This window comes from Elgaria multicarinata, chromosome 11, assembly GCF_023053635.1.
Source record: "Elgaria multicarinata webbii isolate HBS135686 ecotype San Diego chromosome 11, rElgMul1.1.pri, whole genome shotgun sequence".
Taxonomy (NCBI): domain Eukaryota; kingdom Metazoa; phylum Chordata; class Lepidosauria; order Squamata; family Anguidae; genus Elgaria; species Elgaria multicarinata.
The window spans coordinates 24855114-24876452 of NC_086181.1; the positions used below are offsets into that span (position 1 = coordinate 24855114).

The window sequence follows — 21339 nt, forward strand, 5'->3', positions numbered from 1 at the left end:
CAAACTAGCATCAGTTCTGTTTTATGCACAATTTCTTTTTATGTAAAATATGTACTTCATCAGGGTCAAGGAGAGGTTCCCTTATGTCACAATTGCCTGTTGAGATTCAGGGCGTTTCTAGACGAGGCCTTAGCGCACCTTCAGACCCGGTTTCCCTGCTGTGCGTCCACATGACGCACAGGGGAATCCGGTGGCAGGCCGCGCTGAGGCCTCGTCTAACGCACCATAAGCAAATTCGCTTATGGCGTGCCTTTTCCCCAGCTCCGGCCTCAGGCCGGAGCTGGGGGAAGTCTAGCTACTTCCGTGGCTTTTTGCAGCTACTCGCTTACTCTCGAGTAGCCGCGAAAAGCCGCGGACTGCTCATACGAGCGCTGTGCCCATCGTGCCCGGGGGGGTGATCCGGGGCGGGGGGGAGATGGCAGAGGGCGACGAAGAAGAAGGGGAGGGGATGGCGGAGGGTGACGAAGGAGAAGGGGAGGGGATGGCGGAGGGCGACGAAGGAGAAAGGGGAGGGGATGGCGGAGGGCGACGAAGGAGAAGGGGAAGGGGATGGCGGAGGGCGACGAAGGAGAAAGGGGAGGGGATGGCGGAGGGCGACGAAGGAGAAGGGGAAGGGGATGGCGGAGGGCGACGAAGGGGAAGGGGAAGGGGATGGCGGAGGGCGACAAAGGAGAAGGGGAAGGGGATGGCGGAGGGCGACGAAGGAGAAAGGGGAAGGGGATGGCGGAGGGCGACGAAGGAGAAAGGGGAGGGGATGGCGGAGGGCGACGAAGGAGAAAGGGGAGGGGATGGCGGAGGGCGCGAATGGGAGATGGAAATGGGGAGGGGGCGGATGGGGGGGATTAAATAAAAAAAACCCTTACCTTCTCCAGCGGCTTCGGGGCGCACGCGGCCCCTTTAAAAACAAAAAAAATGGCGGACGCTGCAGGGATCCGACGTCCCTGCGCATCCAGCGTCTGGAAGCTGCAGCAGCGCGCGCTAACGACAGTGCGCTGCCACCCCGCCTCCCTGCCGGCATAAGCCAGCAGGTCTAGCAAAACCCTCAGTGTCATCTTAATCTCTCATATGCTGTTCCTCTTTTATGAAACTGTAAACAAAATACCAAAAAATTCTGGTGAGGAATGTGACAAGGCCAGTTCAGGGGTCAGGTACTGAGACAAGAGCCCCTTGGTTTCTGGGAGGTCTGGAGCAAATAGCCCCAGGTCACCCCCTCCCCAAGTAATCCTGCAGGTTTGCAATGTTATACGGTTGTCTGGCTTGTGTTTGCAAAGGACATCAAAGTGCAAATTGAAAAAGAAATATACTTTAAAACTAACAGAAGAAAGATAACTTTCTTCATTAATACCCAACCTGTAGAACTTTGGAAAAAGAAAAGATTAAAAATTACACATGTTGGTGTTTTTGCCATTGCAGTTCACTGCAGACAGTGCATTCAGAAAACAGATACTGAGCTCAGCTTGATACCCATTTCAGTTCACCTTGGCACCCCCCTATGCTCAGCACCCCAGTTGACTGTCCAGCCCATAAAACCAGCCCTGCTGCAGTGAGGCATTGTCCTCTTTACATTGCCAGAGCATATGACAGTGCATATGCCAGGAGATGTGTAAGAACTATCAAGCCTTTGTGAAGCCCAATGTACAAAAACATTATTTTTTTGAATTAATCTCAATTTTAAATCTACATATGGAAGCTAAGGCAACTTTCCATTGATTATAAAGCATTGCAATTTCTTATCCGACTGATCTCTGAGCTTCTGAACATCTACTTTACTACACTCCAAAAGGCTTTTATAGGTAGCTAATGAAGGCTTAGCATTCTGTAAGGAACCAAATGATTTCTCCAACAGTGCAGAGGGAACTGAAGCATTCATTGCTAATGAGATGTATATCTACTCCAACAAGTGTTGATACCAAAAATATTTCTGACTAGTCGTGGGGAATGTGGAGTGTGGAAAATAACAAGGCAGACACAAGATTGGGAATTAAACAGGGCTACATTTATTAACAGATCTGCAGAAAGAGGGTAGAGAGGCCATCTGGGTCGAAAGCCCCTCATATGTCTTCTTTGCCCTGCAGTGGATAAGTAATGGTGCTGCAGAGATTATATTAGGCTGCCAAGACCCTCTGGGGAATTCTGGAAACTTCCGGGGACATCTGGGGGTCCGGAGGAACCGGAGTTAGGGCTCAAAATACCGGGGTTGCAGTTACTGGGCCCGCGGCAACTGTAACCCCAACTTACCAGGCCTAAGTTTCCCTGGCGGGTGGTGGCGGCCATCTTGAATCTCGCCAGAACTCATGCAAGATCTCGACAGCTGGCTGGGAACTCTCGCGAGACCCAGCCAACAGCCAAGATCTCATATGAGTTCAGGCAAGATTCAAGATGGCCACCACGAGGGGTGGGCGGTGAGAGATCAGCAGCGAAAATAAGGTGAGAGTGGCGGTGGTGGCCTGGGCGGCGCCAGCACGGGGCCCTGGGCAGCCAACCTCCAGGGGTGGGGGGTGCCTGGGCCCTCGGCTGCCTCCAGTCCCACCCGTTGCCTTGTGTCGCACAAGCCTCAGAGAGATGCGAGGCAAGTGGTTGAGGGCTGTGTGCAGGAACTTCCAGCAACGCAGCCTCCAGCACCCCACCCCGCAGCACGGAAGAAGAAGAAGAAGAAGAAGAAGAAGAAGAAGAAGAAGAAGAAGAAGAAGAAGAAGAAGAAGAAGAAGAAGAAGAAGCAGCAGCAGCAAGAAGCAAAATGAAGCAAGCAGCAGGAGGAGAAGAAGAAAGAGAAGAAGCGAGTAAGAGGTAAGACTGAGGTGTGTGTGTTTGTGTGTGTGTGTGAGAGAGAGAGAGAGAGAGAGAGAGAAAGAGAGAGACAGAGACAGAGACAGAGACAGAGAGAGAGAATTTATGGGTGAATGGGGTGCATGGGGTCTTTGATTGAATGCATATGTGCATGTGTATTTTTGGAGTGAGTGATGCTGAGTGTGTGTGTGTGGTCGTGCGCGCACGTGTGCTGGCAGCGTATGAGTGTATTGATGTCTGAATTGGATGCCTGGTTGTTTTACAATGAATGGATGCATTTGCATGTTTGCAGTGTGTGTGAAGGGGGAGGGCTGTAGTTTTCTGTGTGTGAGCATGTATTTTGGTAGGCCTAATTTCTGAAGGTTTTCTGTAAAAACAACAACGATGTCATGCTGGTGACTGATGTGACTAACAAGTAATTGTAGGTTTTTCCTGTTGCCATAGTTCTTTAGCTTCCATAGCCAGTGGTGTATATTTTTCTCTCTTTTCTTCTTCCTTTTCTGCAACATTTATTATTATTATTATTATTATTATTATTATTATTATTATTATTATTATTTATATAGCACCATCAATGTACATGACAAATGTACATGACCTAATGACAAAACATTTTTGTCATTAGGTATTACAATTTCAATTAAGTAGGTGTGTTTTTCTCAGTTGTTTTTTACTGTTATGTCTGATTGAAGTTGAAACAAGCTAAGAGGTGGTAGCCTTTAGTCCATTTTGTTCCATGGCTAATGTTTGCATGCTAATAGTAGTTTATATTCTTTTTGAATGCTTGGTTGTTTGGTTGTTGTATACTTGTCAACTGCTTCATTTGTTCAGTGGTAGCAGTATGTAGTAAGGTGATGGGGAAACAGTGTTAAATGTTAGGAAAGGTTAGACTATGGTCATCCAGTGAAGGATTTGCAGTCAGAAAAGATATTTCAGAAAAGATTGTATCACATACAGGGCTATCTACACGAAGCAGGATATTGCACTTTGAAAGCGGTATAGAAAAGGCAGGAGTCACAACTACTGCTTTATAGCAGTATTGAAGTGTACTGACAACTGTTGGGCCCCATGAAACATACCATATATCACTTTCATACCACTTTCATAGTGTTATAACCTGCTTGGTGTAGATGTGCCATGGGCCCCAACAGTTGTCAGTGCACTTCAGTACCACTATAAAGCAGTAGTGTAGATCCTTCAGTGCAGTTCAATACCTCTATAAAGTAATAGTGTGGCTCCTGCCTTTTATATACTACTTTCATAGTGGAATACCCTGCTTGGTGTAGCTGAGCACACAATATAGCAAAAGCTTCAACATACAGCAAAAGCTACAGAAGTAGGAATGAGTGAAGTTAATTTCAGATACATTGAATGTCTCACTTATACTTTATTCCAATGATTTTAACATTAAAATGTTATGTGTAATAGGTATGTCTTAATTGTGTGCTGTGAAATCAGGTGTGACCAAGGCCATGTTTGGATGGGCACGCCCCTTTGGGGGCTGGACATGTTGGTGGGCACACCACTTTGGGGGCTGGACATGTTGGTGGGCACACTCCCATGCACTGGCCATGTTGTCCTCCTTTTTGGTTTCCAAAATATGGTCACCCTAGTTATATGGTGCACTGCTGTTTCACAGCCACAGTGGACCTTTTCCCTGAAACTCCACATTAAAAAGTTCTGGGTCTTACCTCAGCTTTTCCCTTCGAAGCAAGGTCACCACATCATTTTTCCCATGTGATCTCACTCTGGCATTGAACCGGAGGCTTTCCAGGCTCGATGGTGGCCGCTGATTGGCCACCAGAAGCCGAGCAGAGGGTGGGACTGATGCGCCGAATGGCCACCGGAGAGCCTGCGCTTCCTCTGCAATGAGTATTACCTGCCACCACTCTGCAGTAGCAAAAACGCAGGGTTTAGCAGCAAAGTGATGCCGTAAACGCAAGCTCATGGTTAGGTTAGCATCATAACATGGCTCAAACTGCAGCGGATGAGCATTGCATTTCAGGTCTCTTTCACTGCAAAGATCGTCAGTGGTGCCATTCCTTTCTTTTTAATACCCCTTAGGTCCTAACGCCGTTCAGCCAGAAAGGGGTACCATATATTCTTACTCTAATAATCTGACATCTTGGAGGAATCTTAAATGATAAAGTTATTTTCCAGTCATTAGTGTAGGTTCACAAAGAAGTACTATGATATGAACTAAAATTCCTCCCTCTTTAATAGGAATTTGCATCATCTTCAATAAAAACATGGAAGAGGCCATCCTTCCACCCATAGACCCAACAATTTTAAAGTAAGTGATCAGTCATTAGGATCAGATGATACATTTTTTTAAAAAAAAATCAGTATTGCAGATTAGATATCATTTACTGTCTAGTACTAGTTGGCACAATATTCTGCTCCAGCATTTGTTGGAAGATACACATGGACCGTAAGTGATGAGTGCTTCAGCATTACAGGTGAAAGGGGAATAAGTAAAGAGGTGAGACAAGTATGTACGGTATTAAATTCAGAACAATTTTTTGAAAATCTCCAAAGGGTAACTGGGTGGGCCATAAATTAAACCAGCAACTAGCTAGGCATTTATATTGCTCAAAGCATTCTATGCCTGGAGGGTGGTGTCAGATGATTGCCACACCCAGTACATACCCCATTTGGGGAGGGTAGACCTACCCATGCTACTTATCCCACAGGCTGCACAGCACTGGTTGGAGTGATGAGAGTTGGTCTAACAGGTAACCCTTATCCCCCCCCCCCCTGGAACTGCACAACCCTCAGCAGAAGGCCTCAGGTTCTGGGACAATGGTGCCACAGAATGAGCACCATCCCGTTCCTCCAAGTGTGCCCACCCCTACCAGCCTAAGCCAAATGTAAGCAAATTAAACTGAATTAAAATATTTTACAATTCCTAAGACACTATCTCCCCCCTTTTTGAAGCAGGGAAAATGGTCCTGGCCAATCCAGCTATGAGCCAAAAATTTCAATTCAGCCCCCAATAGGATGGCCAGATAAACCCACACTGCATACAGAGGGGGAGGGAGCCGCGACGAGGAGAGGCTGAGGAGTTGGGGTGCAGCTGCCTTCTGTAGACTCAGCCACACCACCCCTGGCAAATGGTGTGACTTGATAAATCCAACAACAACTTGGAACATCTCTTTCTCTCCCCCCCCCCACAATAGCCTCCCTCTGGCCAGGTAAGCTGGACAAAGGGGAAGGGCATTTTTCTACATTGTTGGAGGACTAATTGGCTCTTTGAAGAAAACTAAGACCTTAGCTAGACCTAAGATTTATCCTGGGATCATCCCGAGGTCATTCTTGCCTGCTCCCAGGATATCCTGTGTGTCATTTATATGAACAGGGATGACCCCGGGATGATCCTGGGATAAACCTTAGGTCTAGCTAAGGCCTAAGCCTACAAAAGATATTTATAAATTTCGTTTGGGATGAAGTAAAGTTCAGAATGGTAGAGAGGAATGGAATAAGAAATCTGAATGCTCTATACAACCTAACCAAGGGCCGTAGCTAGACCTAAGGTTTATCCCAGGATCATCCCAGGTTCGTACATGCCTGAGCGCTGGATGCCCTGTGTGGCATGTAGATGAACAGGTTTGACTTCAGAACAATCCTGGGATAAACCTTAGGTCTAGCTACAGCCAAAGGAAAGTTGCTTTAAGGACTGCATGCACTAGTTTTGTAGATTTTGAAATCAGGCTGACATAGCAACAACAAAATGTTGTTTGGTATATATTTAACATGTCAGAGGCTTATTAAGGAGAAGCTAGCTGTCACAGGTAGCAACTGTGGTGTAATAAGGACAAAGCCTCATTGTGGCATATGATGTGGGCATGACTTGTAGTTACTTCTTTTTAGTTGGAAGACCTTGCTAGTAGTAATTTTGTTCTTAAAAAACCTGTGATAATGGGGAATGTTAATACACTCTTTAATTACATCATAGTGATCTGGGGACTAACAGCTGAACAGCAAAATGATGTCTGAGAGCCCTTAGACTTGCAAAGAGTCATAATTTTAAATTTTGGAAGTGAAAACAGCTACCAACAGACTGAAGATCTCACTGTTCTTCCTATATTTGTGTGTATCTCCTATGATTATCAAAGTCTTGAAGACCTCTAGTGTGGGATAGCCCAGGACCTCCCTAGGTAATTGGTTCCATTGCTGTACTGCTCTAACAGTCAGAAAGTTTTTCCTGATGTCCAGCCGGAATCTGATTTCTTGTAACTTGAGCCCATTATTCCATGTCCTGCACTCTGGAGGGATCGAGAAAAGTTCCTGGCCCTCCTCTGACAACCTTTCAAGTACTTGAAGAGTGCTATCATGTCTCACCTCAATTTGTTCATATTAATCATTTCTGTGAATTGATGTGTTTCATGATACGACTTCCCCATTTTTTGCTTTCCTGTTGTCATTGATTCTTGTGCTGAAAATTTAAAAAAATTAAAAAGGGATTGTGGATCTTCTCTTTGCAGTTCCTGGCTTTGAAAAGCATGAGCCAACCTGAGATAGCTTTAAATCTGGTTGTCAACTTCAAGGTTTTTTTTGTTTTAATTCAATGAATTATGTTTGCTTCTTTCAGCAGTATTCCATTAAAGCCTCCCAAGTAACAACCTGCTTTGAGCAGGAACCTTTCTTTGTTTCACCCTATCATTATAACAATGACTGTAATTAGTCCTATTCCTTATTGAGGATGCTCTACGGTCTGCAGCAAAATTAATAATGAAGAGAGTAGGTTCAGTCAACTCCCTCTACTGTTCCGACATGGCAACAGGGACTATGAAAGGCAAAGTTGCATCACCCTGATTTCTAAAACTGTAGCATTTATATTTCAGTCTACAGAGCAGAATATGCTGTGAATGATGTCCAGACGGGTGTAAGTGCTTGAGGCTCTAAGGTCAATAGGGAAACATCAAAAAGAGAAACACTGAGAAAAGAATTGCATTTACGATGATGATATTACTGACTTTGCTGCAGGTACTGCTGGTTTGTATGGCAAACATATCTCATCCACAGAAATGCCACACTGGTGACCCCCTCCCTATTCTTCACAGGTATTTGCAACCTGGTGATTTCATCATTGGCGGTATTACTTCTCAGATTTTAATGCCAGAAGAACAGAATGACTTCACACAACATCCCAGTGAACAAGTTTTTGGAGACACTCTGTAAGATTCCCCCCTTTCCGTAATGAATATATTTCCACATCAGTCACAACAGTAAATTATGCTTAGCTGCAGCAGCTAATATAGTGATTTTTCCAGTCAGAGTGTATAGATGGTCACACTGCTTCTTTTCTCATCTGTGCTCCCAACAAAGGCATGTAATCCATACCGCAATTTTGCATGGATAATGGATGGATAATGGTATATATTTTGGTTGGGACCAGAGTGATAAATGTTCAGATCTGCTGTCTGAAAGAAATGAATTCCTCGTATTTCATTTGGCTCTAAGAGCTATAAAGTTCAAAGAAACCTTATCTATAATAAAAAAGGAAACAATATTACAACATTTGATTTTATTGGAAGGAAAATTTCTGAAATTCATTATTAGGCATTATATAGAGGGACATTTAAAAAAAAACTTACAGCACACTCCTAATCATGTGTATTCAGAGGAAAAATGTCTTGGCAATGTGACGTATTCCCAGGTAGTGTGTGTGTGTGTGTGTGTGTGTGTGTGTGTGTGCCTGTTCACAGCTAAATTCTCAACGGAGCCATAAATTTAGGATGTTTTACCATTCTCGTTGTCCTTTCCTCCACCAATTGCCCGGGACATGCCAGATGTCATTTCTGTGGAATGTGCCAAGCAATTAATATATTTCTTCTGCATGCAATTGATCTGGAAATTGAGCTTCTACTGAAATAGATTTCTATATTAAAACATTATCACTAATGTTCCATGTGCAAGATGTTAAAGAAATTTGTACACCTCAGAATTTCGGCATCAAAAGCTACTTCATATTGTCAGAAGAAATTAAAATTTTGCTTTGAAATCATGAGAAAATAATACATCAAAACTGATGTAACCTAACATAGAAGAGATTTGGGTGTTCTATTATGAATTAACAACGCTAAAAGTGTATATATGACTTATAATATTGGCAGCTTTATATTTTCAATTACTTTCCTAATGATGCCTTACAAGGATCCAGCAACACACGGGAACAACATTTTCCATAAAGCTGTCAACCACAAACCCAAGGTCCCTTTCTTGGACAGTCATTGCAAGCTCAGGTCCCATCAGCTTTTATGTTTGAATTTGAAATGTTTTGCATGAATGTGCATGACTTTATACTTGCTTACTTTGAACCACCATTGCCAGTTGGTTGACAATTTCCCCTGTTTGGAGAAAACATTTTGGAGTTATTTGCAATAACTTCTTCAGTACTTAAAAAAAAAAAACTTAATAATTTAATGCCTGAAAGCAGGCAGGAGAGTTTTGGTACATACCTTTCCTAAATACATTCACTGAGGCCATAGCTAGACCTAAGGTTTATCCCTGGATCGTCCAGGCATTAAACCTGTTCATCTAGGTGACACACAGGGGATCCAGAGCTCAGGCAGGGGCGAACCCTGGATGATCCCAGGATAAACCTTAGGTCTAGCTGTGGCCTGAGATAGTGTGGGGAGAAACAGAAGCTTCTGGTTAAGCACAGATTTGTGATATATGCTGTTGATGGAGCAATAGTTTTACTAAGAGCAAAGATTTACTCTAATGTAACATAACAATCTCATTGTAGAGTACTGGCTAAGAACTACCAGCATGCGTTAGCTTTGGTATACGCTGTGAAAGAGGTCAATGAAAACCACCAGATCTTACCTAACATCACCTTGGGCTTCCACATTTATGACAGCTACTATCTTGCACACTGGACCTACCACAGCACAATGGAACTTCTCTCAACACACAACAGATTTATACCAAACTATAAGTGTGGCATCCAGAACAAAGTCATGGCTGTCATTGGGGCTCTTTACTCTGCAATCTCCCTCTACATGGCAAACATCTTAGGTGCCTACAAAGTTCCACAAGTAGGATGCGTGGGCATGAGTATGAATGGTGAAAAAATCTGTTTTAAATCAAATAAGTTTGATTTCTATGAATCCAAAGCACATGTTACACAGTGGATTGGCTTTCCCCAAGTCTCTGAGATTTGATGGCCGTACAAACTGGCTCAAAGTGTCAACTTCCCGTATAGGCTGAACCATGAGAATGCACATTTGGGAGGGGATTGGTGCATTTTTGGAAGGATTTGCATATTTTGTTTGTGTGAATATTTGCAAATATGAATAAGCAGACTTTTGGGAAATTCAAAATTATCCAATTTTGCCAATTAACAGACAATGGAAGGGGAAACATCTGACAGAATGTGAAAGGCAGCTGGAATGGATTTTACAAAATCCATACTTCCCTAGCTCTGAGTATGGGCTGAATTAAGTGATTTGCTGTCAAATGAGAAATGCATGTTTGAGAGAAACATGCCAGAATTTTTTAAATAGTTGATGAGAAATAATTGCATTAAAGTAAAAGAATACAAAAAGAATGAACTGCTTGGGCTGGGTGCAGGGTTCTTGCAGTTACTCTAGTTACAAGTGGAGAGTATTTGTTTATTTATTTATTTTATTGAATTTCTATACCACCCAATAGCCGGAGCTCTCTGGGTGGTTCACAAAAATTAAAACCATTCAAAGTATAAAACAACAGTATATGAACATAATATAAAATACAATATAAAAGGTTAACAAGATAAAAACAGCAGCAACGCAAAATTACAAATTTAAAATATGAAGTCAAAATTTATTTATAGACTGTTAAAATGCTGGGAGAATGCAGAGGCATGGTGAGCCGTGAAAGAGAAAAATAAATAAAACCAAATACATATAACACCTCCAGCCACCTCTAAGTCACAAGGTAGGCTCAAAAGCACAGCCAAAATAAATTCAAACAAATTTCTAAAGCACTCTGAGAATAAAGCAGAAAAAGGGAAGATTCCTTCATGGGGGATAGCAAACTGCTGGAGATAGTGAGATTTCATTGCTTCTCTACAAAAACATATCCTGGGATAATAATTGCTACATTTAGGGTCCCTCTACATCATACAGGATATTGAACTATTAAAGTGGTATGAAAGTGGTATATAATTTATTTATTTATTACATTTTTATTTATTACATTTTTATACCGCCCAATAGCCGAAGCTCTCTGGGCGGTTCATATAAAAGGCAGGAGCCACACAAAGCAGGGCATAGTGGTATGAAAGCAGTATATGGTATGTGTCAATGGGCCCAAACAGATGTCAGTGCATTTCAATACCACTATAAATCAGTAGTGTGGCTCCTGCTTTTTATACTGCATTCATATGTCTTTCATAGTACAATTTACTGCTTAGTATAAATGAGGCCTGTATGTGTGTGTGTGTTACAAATTTCACAAAATTTTCACCTCCCAAAACAGAGACCCAAATGTAATTTGCAGTCAGAAATCTTTACATTTCATTGCTTGCAATGTATTCCATTTGAAAGAAAAGTGTTTCTGAAATGCTTACAAACGCATTTTTCTGAAATCCTCCCCAAAAGGTGGATTGTTGAACTGCTGACAAAGATACTTTTGTGATGCTGTGAACTCTCACAAACTGTGCTTACTTAGAAGCAACAAGCAGGCATGGGTCACCTCACAGTTGGATTTCTCTATCATACCACTTTTATAGTGCAATATCCTGTATGGTGTAGAGGGACCCTCTATCAATACACTAAGGTTAAGATGCTTCATTAGGAAAGTCAGGACAAGAATGTGTGAGGGATAATTGCTGATCCTATGAACTCCATCGTCCTGAACTGTATTTGAGATCACTTGGTATTTAGGAGTGATCCATGCAATTTTATCTCTGCCTATATATTAGGGCAAGTGGAACGTATATACGTATATTTCATTTTGAAAATATTTACTTCTCTCCCTTCACTCCAAGCCATGCATTTTATCTCTCCATAGTTCACATATGGCTCTGTTCCTCTCACGAATGATAAAAGTGAAATGTCTTCCTTCTACCAAATGGTCCCCAATGAAGACTATGAACATGCAGGGATTCTCCACCTACTATTGCACTTTGGATGGACATGGGTTGGAGTCATTGCCAAAAATGACAAGAATGGAGACAGCTTTGTGAGGTCAATAAGTGAAATATTTCCCCTGAGTCATATCTGTTTTGCCTTCATAGAGAGAATTGAGGAAATGTACATGAATGAGCTTTATGAAGCAATGGATTGGTTGATTGGAATTTATAATGTTTCGATGCAGAGCAATGCCAAGGCAGTGATTGTCTATGAGGAAGATATAATTATTTTCAGGTGGTTGTTGTATCTACCAGGAATGGAAGGAAATATAATGATGCCTGAAGGTAAAGTATGGATTCTGACTGTCCAGCTGGAGCTCACATCATTCCATTATCAAAAGAGGTGGGATATACAAACCATGCATGGGGCTCTGGCCTTTACCAGTCACTCAAAGGAAGTGTTGGGATTCCAACATTTTCTTCAGACCAGAAACCATCTTGGGACCAAAGAAGATGGTTTTATCAAGGATTTCTGGGAACAAACATTTGATTGTTCAGTTCAAAATCAGCTGATGGGCACAACAATAGAGACAACCTGCACTGGGGAGGAGAAGCTTGAGAATCTCCCAGGGGCTTTTTTTGAAATGAGCATGACTGGACACAGCTACAGCATCTATAACTCTGTCCATGCTGTAGCCCAGGCTTTACATGCCATGCTGTCAAACAGACTGAAACAGAGAGGAATGGTGAACCTTCAGGATCAGGAGCCTTGGCAGGTAATGGCCTCAGCAGGCAAATAGGGGAGATCCGTACATTATCTGGTGTAGTAACGAGATCCACAATTTCCTTTAAAACCTTCTGTATCCTTTCTTTGCCTAAGGAATGAGGAACGAGAAGCTGGATAAAATGTCATCTCTGTGGGCCAAAATGGACATTACTTCAGCTAGGACTATATCTGGACTGGGATAGTAAAATTAATATCCCATCTCATAATATGATAGTTGCGTATGTTATCCACACAGATTTTATTAAAAAAAATGTTTTCTTTGTGATTCCAGCTGCACCACTTTCTAATGCACCTATCATTCAATAACAGTGTTGGGGACGAATTATCTTTTGACTTGAACAGGGAATTGGTAGCTGGATTTGATATTATAAACTGGGTCACTTTTCCAAACCAGTCTGTTCAAAGAGTGAAAATTGGGAGAGTGGATCCACAGGCAAATTCATTCACCATTAAAGAAGATGCCATCATATGGCACAAGAGTTTTAACCAGGTAAGCTTTGACTGCAGCTAGTTTCAAAAGTTTTCAAATTCAGAGAGAGTTGTGAACCACATTCCTATGGGAACAGTGAACGAATATGCATTCTACAGCTGTAAGACATTTTGAAAGGTTAGATCGGATCCAGATTTAAGAACTTACAAATAGAAACAGATTTACAGACCCCAGCAAGTGACGTCAGATACACAGAGGTTAGTGGATACTGCTGAATGGGGAAGGATTTGGTGCAGCAGCAGGAGGATTCTCTACGATTACAGAGAGACACATTACGTGAGCTAAACTCTACTCAGCAAAGGGCTTTTTGGTCAATTTTTTGGGAGTTTCCCCTTCTCCCAACCCTGGAACACCTGAGCCAACCCCATGCAGTATAGTCCCTCATTCTTCTGTTTGGAATCTGCAGGGGGCTATTGGGGAGGTCATGGGAGGTGGTGGCAGAGAACCCCACTTCCTCCAGCCCAGATACAATTCTGGATCCAGGCAATTAACTTGCTGATTATTTATGGATGTTTTGAATTGTGGAACTGGATTACAAAGCAGGATATTAGTTCATACTAACATTTGGCAATTATGAGTGCAACCAAATGAAATACAATATTGGGAATTTAACTTTACATTCCTGAACAATATGAGAAGGTTACAGTTTAGCTTTAAATAAACGTGAGTTATTGAAATTTCTGGTGCACTGTTGAAATGTTTGCTGGAATCCTTCATTTAGTTGTGTTGAAAGTAAACACTTCACCTTGAGAATTGAATAAAGAAGCTGCAAAGGATCCAAAGATGAATAATAATAAAAAATCACATTCATTCTGAATAATATGACACTAGCAGAAATTTAAGAGGTGTTAAATTTGTTTAGAAACCAGAGCTTCGGATGAACAGGGGCCTCTATTTCAATAAGGGAAATTTACCCCTCCCTGGATCTGCATGTGAAATTGCAGGAATCTATTAGATCCTTTCTTCAGGCACGAAGCCTGCCGTTATGGGCGAGCCATTCTCCAAAGCCAGGATAAGGGTAAACCCAGGCCCTCTCTTATGAGACCAACCTGCCTCACCAGCACCCAGTGCTGCACCGCTCCAAATAGATGAGGCACAAAGGTCCCCAAAGGCAAACCATATCCTGATATGAGATTTACACAGCCCCTGAAAAGGAGGTCCTCTAGATATGTCAATCACCAAAGTGTTCACCATTCCTATTCTAATAGGGCCCCCACACCTGTACACAGCTGTGAGTTTGTGGCAGGTAAAATTCCTACTAAGCCCCTCCCCTTTCAAAGGGGTTGACTGGCTAATCCCACGCTAGTTAAAGGGAGGGAAGGAGGGAGCCAGAAATGACAGAGGCTGAGCTGCAGTCAGGATGGCCTTTATAGGCTCTGCCCCAGCCACATGTCACATGCACCTTGCATATGGAACATCTTTCCTTTACTTCTTCCCACATACAAAAGCCACCCCCCCACCCAAGCCATTCTGAATGGGTGTGATGCAGGCTTACAGAAGCAAAACGCTGCAATGATACCACTTTCCAGGTGTAGGGAAGCATGTTCAGGCTTTGTGTGGGATGTTCTCTCTGGAATCATGAGAGGTCTATGCTTCTGTGCCATTATCCCTTATAACTATGGAACCACAAAGGACATACCAGTTCTAGGGTGACCATATGGAGAAGAGGACAGGGCTCCTGTATCATTAATAGTTGCATACAAAAGTGAACTTCAGCAAGTGTCATTTGTATGAATGCATCACCTGGTGAAATTCCTTATTCAAGTATAGATAAGGACCTCTGAAGTATAGTTCAAATTCCTAAAATATGTAAAATGTTTAGAATGCAAATTATATTGTGAGATATTTTTGTTGATTCAGTAATGAATATTTAACAAATAAATACTTTTACCAAAATCATTGTGTTACATTAACACATATAGAATGCATATAGCAAATACAATGTTTGTATTTTATCTATTTAAAATTGGTCTGTTAAAATACTGTGTATTTTATATATTGTTTATATATTGTTTATTCCAGTGCATTGTCCCCCGTTGACAGTTTCAAGTGACTGGCAAACTAAAATACAGGCAGTGACATACAACTGAGGAAGATTATTGGAAATGGAATGTATAAATCAGAATTACTGTTTTGATATTGATTTGATTTGATATTGCAATTGGAATATTGATTTTGAACTGTTGAAATTGTAATTGGACTACTGACATTGTATTTGCTATATGCATTCTATATGTATTAATGTAACACAATGATTGTGGTAAAAGTATTTATTTGTTGAATATACATTATTGAATCAACAAAAATATCTCACAATATAATTTGCGTTCTAAACATTTTAAATATTTTAGGAATATGAGCTATACTTCATAGGTCCTTACATATACTCGACTGTTGTGAAGGCCACGCCCCTCTTTTTTCTTGTTTGAAATGCCTTATTCATCAGAACAGTTAAAGGTATAGGAGTCCTGCCCTCTTTTGAATCTGTTCATTCCAGTATAGCTAGATTAAGGAGTGCTGTCCTCTTTTCCATATGTTCACCCAAACCAGTTCACCACACATCTTTGGTAACAAACATTATTTTTGTCTTCTTTTCATGGCCAAGACATTGCCTTTTTCTAAATGTAATGACAACTGCCACCCCGGTTATAGCAAGAAAATGAAGGAGGGGGAGCCATTTTGCTGTTATGATTGCAGCCGATGTCCAGAAGGGAAGATTTCAAGCCAAATGGGTGAGAAATGTAGAGAATTATGTTATGATACTAATGAAATTACAGAATAGATTCATGTAAACAAGAGAGGTGTCAAACTGAAGATGATAAGTGCAGGTTATCCTGCCCCTTTAAAAGCAAAATGAAATCTCTTTCTAGTTTGCACATCAAGAAGGAAAAATACTACTATTTCGAAATGTGTGCATTTAATTATCACCGAGAAAATATTGGTGAAGCCAATTACAGAAATGCTATATGCAAAGATACATATGGTTTGATTCCATTAAATAAGCCTACACCTTTTGGCTCTGAATATGGTTCTTCTTTGGGGGATAGATTTAATGTATAGATGCATGATGGGTTGTTTAATTGCATACAACCTATCCTCCATTGACCAACACTTACTCTCAGGCCTAAATCCAAATGGGGAAAAATGGACTGCATGGGATCAGCGAAGATGCTTCATGGCACCCTGCTCTTGTGCTGCCTTATGAAGCATCTGAGCCATGCAGTTTTGCTAGAGGAATCCTCCTGTGAGGTCATCCTCATCAGTATGTTGCCTACATCAGTAGCTGGCAGGACAGGTTCAAAAGTGAGAGTGCTCCCTCTTCCAGCAGTAAGGCTTGATGTTTCATGAACCATTATGGAATGAGGACAACATGGGGCATCTTTGCTGACCAAAGTGTAGGTGCATGGAGGGTTAGCGGTAAACTAGCACAACTTTTTACATTCTAGGTCTCCATTATTCATGGGGCACATCAGTTTGACATCTGCCTTAGCTTTGAATTAACTGGCTTTGTTGGGTTTTAGTACATGATAACTTAGTCTTGGTAACTATCCGACAGGAGATTTGATAATTTATCTGGTTTTTGAAAAGGAAATGTATCATTATGCTACAGGGAATCCTACACTCTCCACAATGCATATTTATCTATTGCTTTCTAGTTTACCAATGTTAATATAGAGCCAAAGTTCTCTGGGTAGTTCAAAAAAGGTATACATACTTAATGAGTGTGAAACATTATTTCATTTCAAGAATCAGGAATCTAAAGTCTCAGAGAGAATTTCCACAGATAGAGGACTGGACGTCTGCAGAGAGTCACCCTCCACATGTAGATATTGAGCTGAATGGGGAGAGAGGGGGAGCTAGCAAGTTCATCCCTGCTTCCTTTCATCATGAGTAGAGTTTAGATACGATGAGACTTATTGAACAGGCTAAAGCATAACATACATTTTAAAGAGCTAACAGAGTGTAAACACACATTCACTGTAACTTTTGAATATACCCCTGGTGTGAGACACAATCCTTGCATGCCTCTTTTCCAAGTTACAGCAAAGATCAGGCTCATTGAACTGTATTTCTGATTTCAAAAACTGTGCTATGACTCCTGGATCCTTCTTCTTCCCCCACCTGTGCATTCCATCCCCACTCTTTCCAAATTCTCTCAGGGTCAAAGTGTATGTTACTTAAAAGATATGATTGGTTTTTGTTGTTGTAGTCATTGTTTAATTCAAAGATAAGCTCATGGGATCCAATATGGATCAAGACTATAGAGTGGTGGGTGGAGAGAAGGCTTTAACCCTTTTCCATATGCTTGTAACTTACATTACAAGTGGATTTCTGTATTCCTTTGTAAACCTGGGCATAGGGGGGAAGCTGTTGTGGGTGGGGCCAAAGTAAGAGTTGTGGAGGCCGGCCATTTTCTGGCCACAGGTAGTGGCACCGGGCTGGGAGGAGACTCGAGTTCATAAAACTACTGCTACCCCTCCCACCTTTCTCTTTTGTCTTGTGGCACCCTTCCTCCCACCCTTTAGACAGTATGAGCTTGCTGGTTGCCATTAGGGGGCCGAGTAGGATTGTTTTGCTCATGACCTAATTTGACCATGAGTTTTTTTTGCCTACTCTATACTGTAAGACAACTGAAGTACTTTGGCCACATAATGAGAAGACAGGATACCCTGGAGAAGAGGCTGATGCTAGGGAAAGTGGAAGGCAAAAGGAAGAGGGACCGACCAAGGGCAAGATGGATGGATGATATTCTGGAGGTGACAGACTTGACCTTGGGGGAGCTAGGGGTGGCGACAGCTGAACGAAAGCTCTGGCATGGGCTGGTTCATGAAGTCACGAAGAGTCGGAAGCGACTGAAAGAATAAACAACAAACATACTGTAAGACAGCTTGGGAGTATGAAATAAGTTAATTTGGTCCATGTTTAATAATTCAGTCACATTTGATTGAGGGCAGTAGGTAAGGGAAACCTGAGAGGGGTTCTGGGGTGGTGAGCATTTACAGGCACTTTTGTGGTGATGGGTAATAACTGAGGCTCCCAGCTTTGAGCCTCTCAGCTGGCTGGCGAGATAAGGGTTACTTTGAGAACAACCCTCCTCACTCTTTGAGAGCCATGTGGCCTGTGCTGGAATGAAAATGGAAGGTCTCCCTACCCCAAATGGTGTAAGCCCGTAGGATGGTGAAACGCCAGTCACCAACCCATGGGTGGTGAATGTCTCACCCAATCAAGGAACAGGCCTGCCTAGTGGCCTGATTGAGAATGCCCTGTTTGGCTAGGATCTCCTCTTTGCAGATCACTTAATAAATGTGGCCCAGTTTAAACCCAATACTATGTGTTGGCTCATTATTTCGTGCCTCCACTCACTGCATCGTACCAGCAGTTGCTAACATTAGTTTTTATCAGGCAAACACATACAAACCAAATCACATTATTATGGTCTGAGACCAACACAACATTAATCCAGCAACAGCAACCCTACAAAATAGTACAGCTCCTTAGTTCCCATCTCCCAGAGATTTAACAGTCCTCTGAGGTTAATAGGTTATGAGGTGTCCTCATAGCCAATTTGCAGAATTTAGCAACCTTATAAGTAACTGAGGGGTTTCTATCGGCAAGGAGGAACTTGGTATAAAATTCTTCCGTGTTACCTGGAAAGTCCTGTAGTAGAAGATGGATTAAGCCTGACGGGGCTTCTGAGTAAAACGAGCAGTGTAAAAGCACATGAGAAGATGTCTTTATCTCACCTGAATCACATGGGCATTTGGGGGACTGAAATTCCTTGTTATCTGCCTTCTGTGAACTTGGCAGGGAGAGCCTTATAGTGAGCCCTAGTAAACGCCCACCTGTATTTATAATATGTAAGGGAGCTCAGATAGGCTGTGGAGCCACCACCCTGTATATCTTGAGGAGAACATATATAGGATTTGACTTAGATCATTCTGCAGTTCAATAAACCATATACACTGCTTAACAAGGTATTTGGCTTTTTCTAAACCTAGTAGATGTTCTGTAGAGAGCCCATATGTGCATGATTTCTCTTGGATAATGTTCCAAGCAAACACATACATACCCATGGACAGAACACTTTATCAAACCAATGAAATGCACACCAGTAGTTGCAAACAAAACTCATTTGTAGGTCCCATTGCATTTAATGAATAACACTCAAGAAATTATATGATTGTATAGGAATGAAGCCTAGAGCTTGTATCTTAGCTAGAGAGAGTAAGTTAGGTTTTTATAAGAATTTACCCAAAATTGCTACAATCAAATGGAGACAACAACAACAACAACAAAAGGAGAAAGTAACATTGATCAATTTGGTCCATATTTAATCCCAGCCAATAAATCTCATATAAAGTTAATGGTCACTTTTTTTCTTTTCATACAATATTCAAGAGAAGTTTTAGAAAACTAATACTCAATTTTTCCTTTTTAGACATGGATGACTGTCTTCAATGTCCAAATGATCGATACCCAAACAAGGACCATGATTTCTGCATTCCTAAGATAATAACATACCTGTCATATGAAGAACCTTTGGGACACAGTTTAGTCTTCTTTGCTCTTTCCCTTTCTATCGTCACAACTCTAGTCTTAGGAATCTTTAAGAAGCACCACAACACTCCAATCGTCAAAGCCAATAACAGGAACCTCACTTACACTCTTCTCATCTCCCTCCTGCTCTGCTTCCTTTCTGCATTGCTATTCATCAACCAGCCTGAGAAAGTGACATGTCTCCTCCGTCAAACTGCTTTTGGCATCATCTTCTCTGTGGCTGTGTCTTCCGTGATGGCCAAAACCATTACTGTGGTTCTGGCTTTCATGGCCACCAAGCCTGGAAGCAGGATGAGGAAATGGGTGGGGAGAAGACTGGCCATCTCCGTTGTTCTTGGCTGCTCCTTTGTCCAAACAGGCATTTGTGCTGTGTGGTTGGCAACCACTCCTCCATTCCCTGATGTTGACATGGGCTCAGTGCCTGAAGAAATTGTCTTGGAATGTAATGAGGGCTCCGTGACCATGTTTTACTGTGTCCTGGGTTACATGGGTTTCCTGGCACTTATCAGCTTCACTGTGGCTTTTCTTGCAAGGACGTTACCCAACAGTTTCAATGAGGCCAAGTTTATCACTTTCAGCATGTTGGTCTTTTGCAGTGTTTGGTTATCTTTTGTTCCCACTTATTTGAGCACCAAGGGGAAATACATGGTAGCTGTGGAGATCTTCTCCATTCTATCCTCCAGTGCTGGGTTGCTGGGTTGCATCTTTTCTCCCAAATGTTACATTATTTTGTTGAGGCCTGAGTTGAACAACAGGGAAATGATAAGAGTTTAAAAATGAAGGCATTAGGCCTTTTCCCACCCTGCTGAACGGCTGGGGTTGGGGGAGGTTGTTGCAGGTGAGGGAGAGGAGGAAAGGATGCTACATGTGTCTTTGCACATGTACTACAGAAAGTCGTGGGCGGGATTAGCCTATAAACTTACCCAGCCTCTTTTACTTTCTGGCCAGATGAAGAGAGGAGTCAGTGGAGCAAAGAGGGAGTGGGTGGCAGCGAAACCTTCATTCTGCTTCCCTGCCCCACTCCAGTATCTGGCTGGGATCGGCCGATGGTTTGTTTGGGTGCAGGCACTCCGGGATTGTCTCCTTACTAAGCTTGGGCCACAGTGGGAGCATGGTTGCTCGGCTGACACCCCTTTCAATTCACCTTGGCACCCCTTATACTCAACACCCCGGGTGACTGTCCAGACCATAAGACCAGCCCTGCTGCAGTGAGGCACTGTCCTCTTTACATTGCCAGAGTATATGGCAGCGCTGTCAAGCCTCTGTGATGTCCAATGTACTTGAAGCATCATTCTGTTGAATTAATCTCAATTTTAAACCTAAGGCAATTTTCCATTGATTATAAAGCATTGCAATTCCTTATCCCACTGTTCTCTGAGCTTTTGAACATCTACTTTACTACAGTCCAAAAGGCTTTTATAGGCAGATAACATAGGCTTAGCATTCTGTAAGGAACCAATTGATTTCTCCAACAGTGCAGGGGGCAGTGAAGCACACGTTGCTAATGAGATGTGTATCTACTCCAACAAGTGTTGATTCCAAAAATACTGCTAACTAGTTGTGGAAATGTGGAGTGTGGAAAATAATGAGGCAGACAAAATATTGGGATTTAAACAGGGCTACATTTATTAATAGATCTGTAGAAAGGGTAAACCT

General features: G+C 42.2%; 1 protein-coding gene across 1 annotated transcript; it reads left to right on the forward strand.

Annotated features, from left to right (window-relative positions):
* The first annotated feature begins 4755 nt into the window (after window positions 1-4755).
* Window positions 4756-20457, forward strand: LOC134405534 (vomeronasal type-2 receptor 26-like). Its single transcript, XM_063136777.1, has 8 exons — window positions 4756-4813; window positions 5011-5080; window positions 7851-7964; window positions 9539-9830; window positions 11788-12624; window positions 12907-13125; window positions 15731-15857; window positions 19565-20457. Exons 1-8 carry the CDS (start codon window positions 4756-4758, stop codon window positions 20455-20457), a joined length of 2610 nt encoding a protein of 869 aa, XP_062992847.1.
* Window positions 20458-21339: the final 882 nt, after the last annotated feature.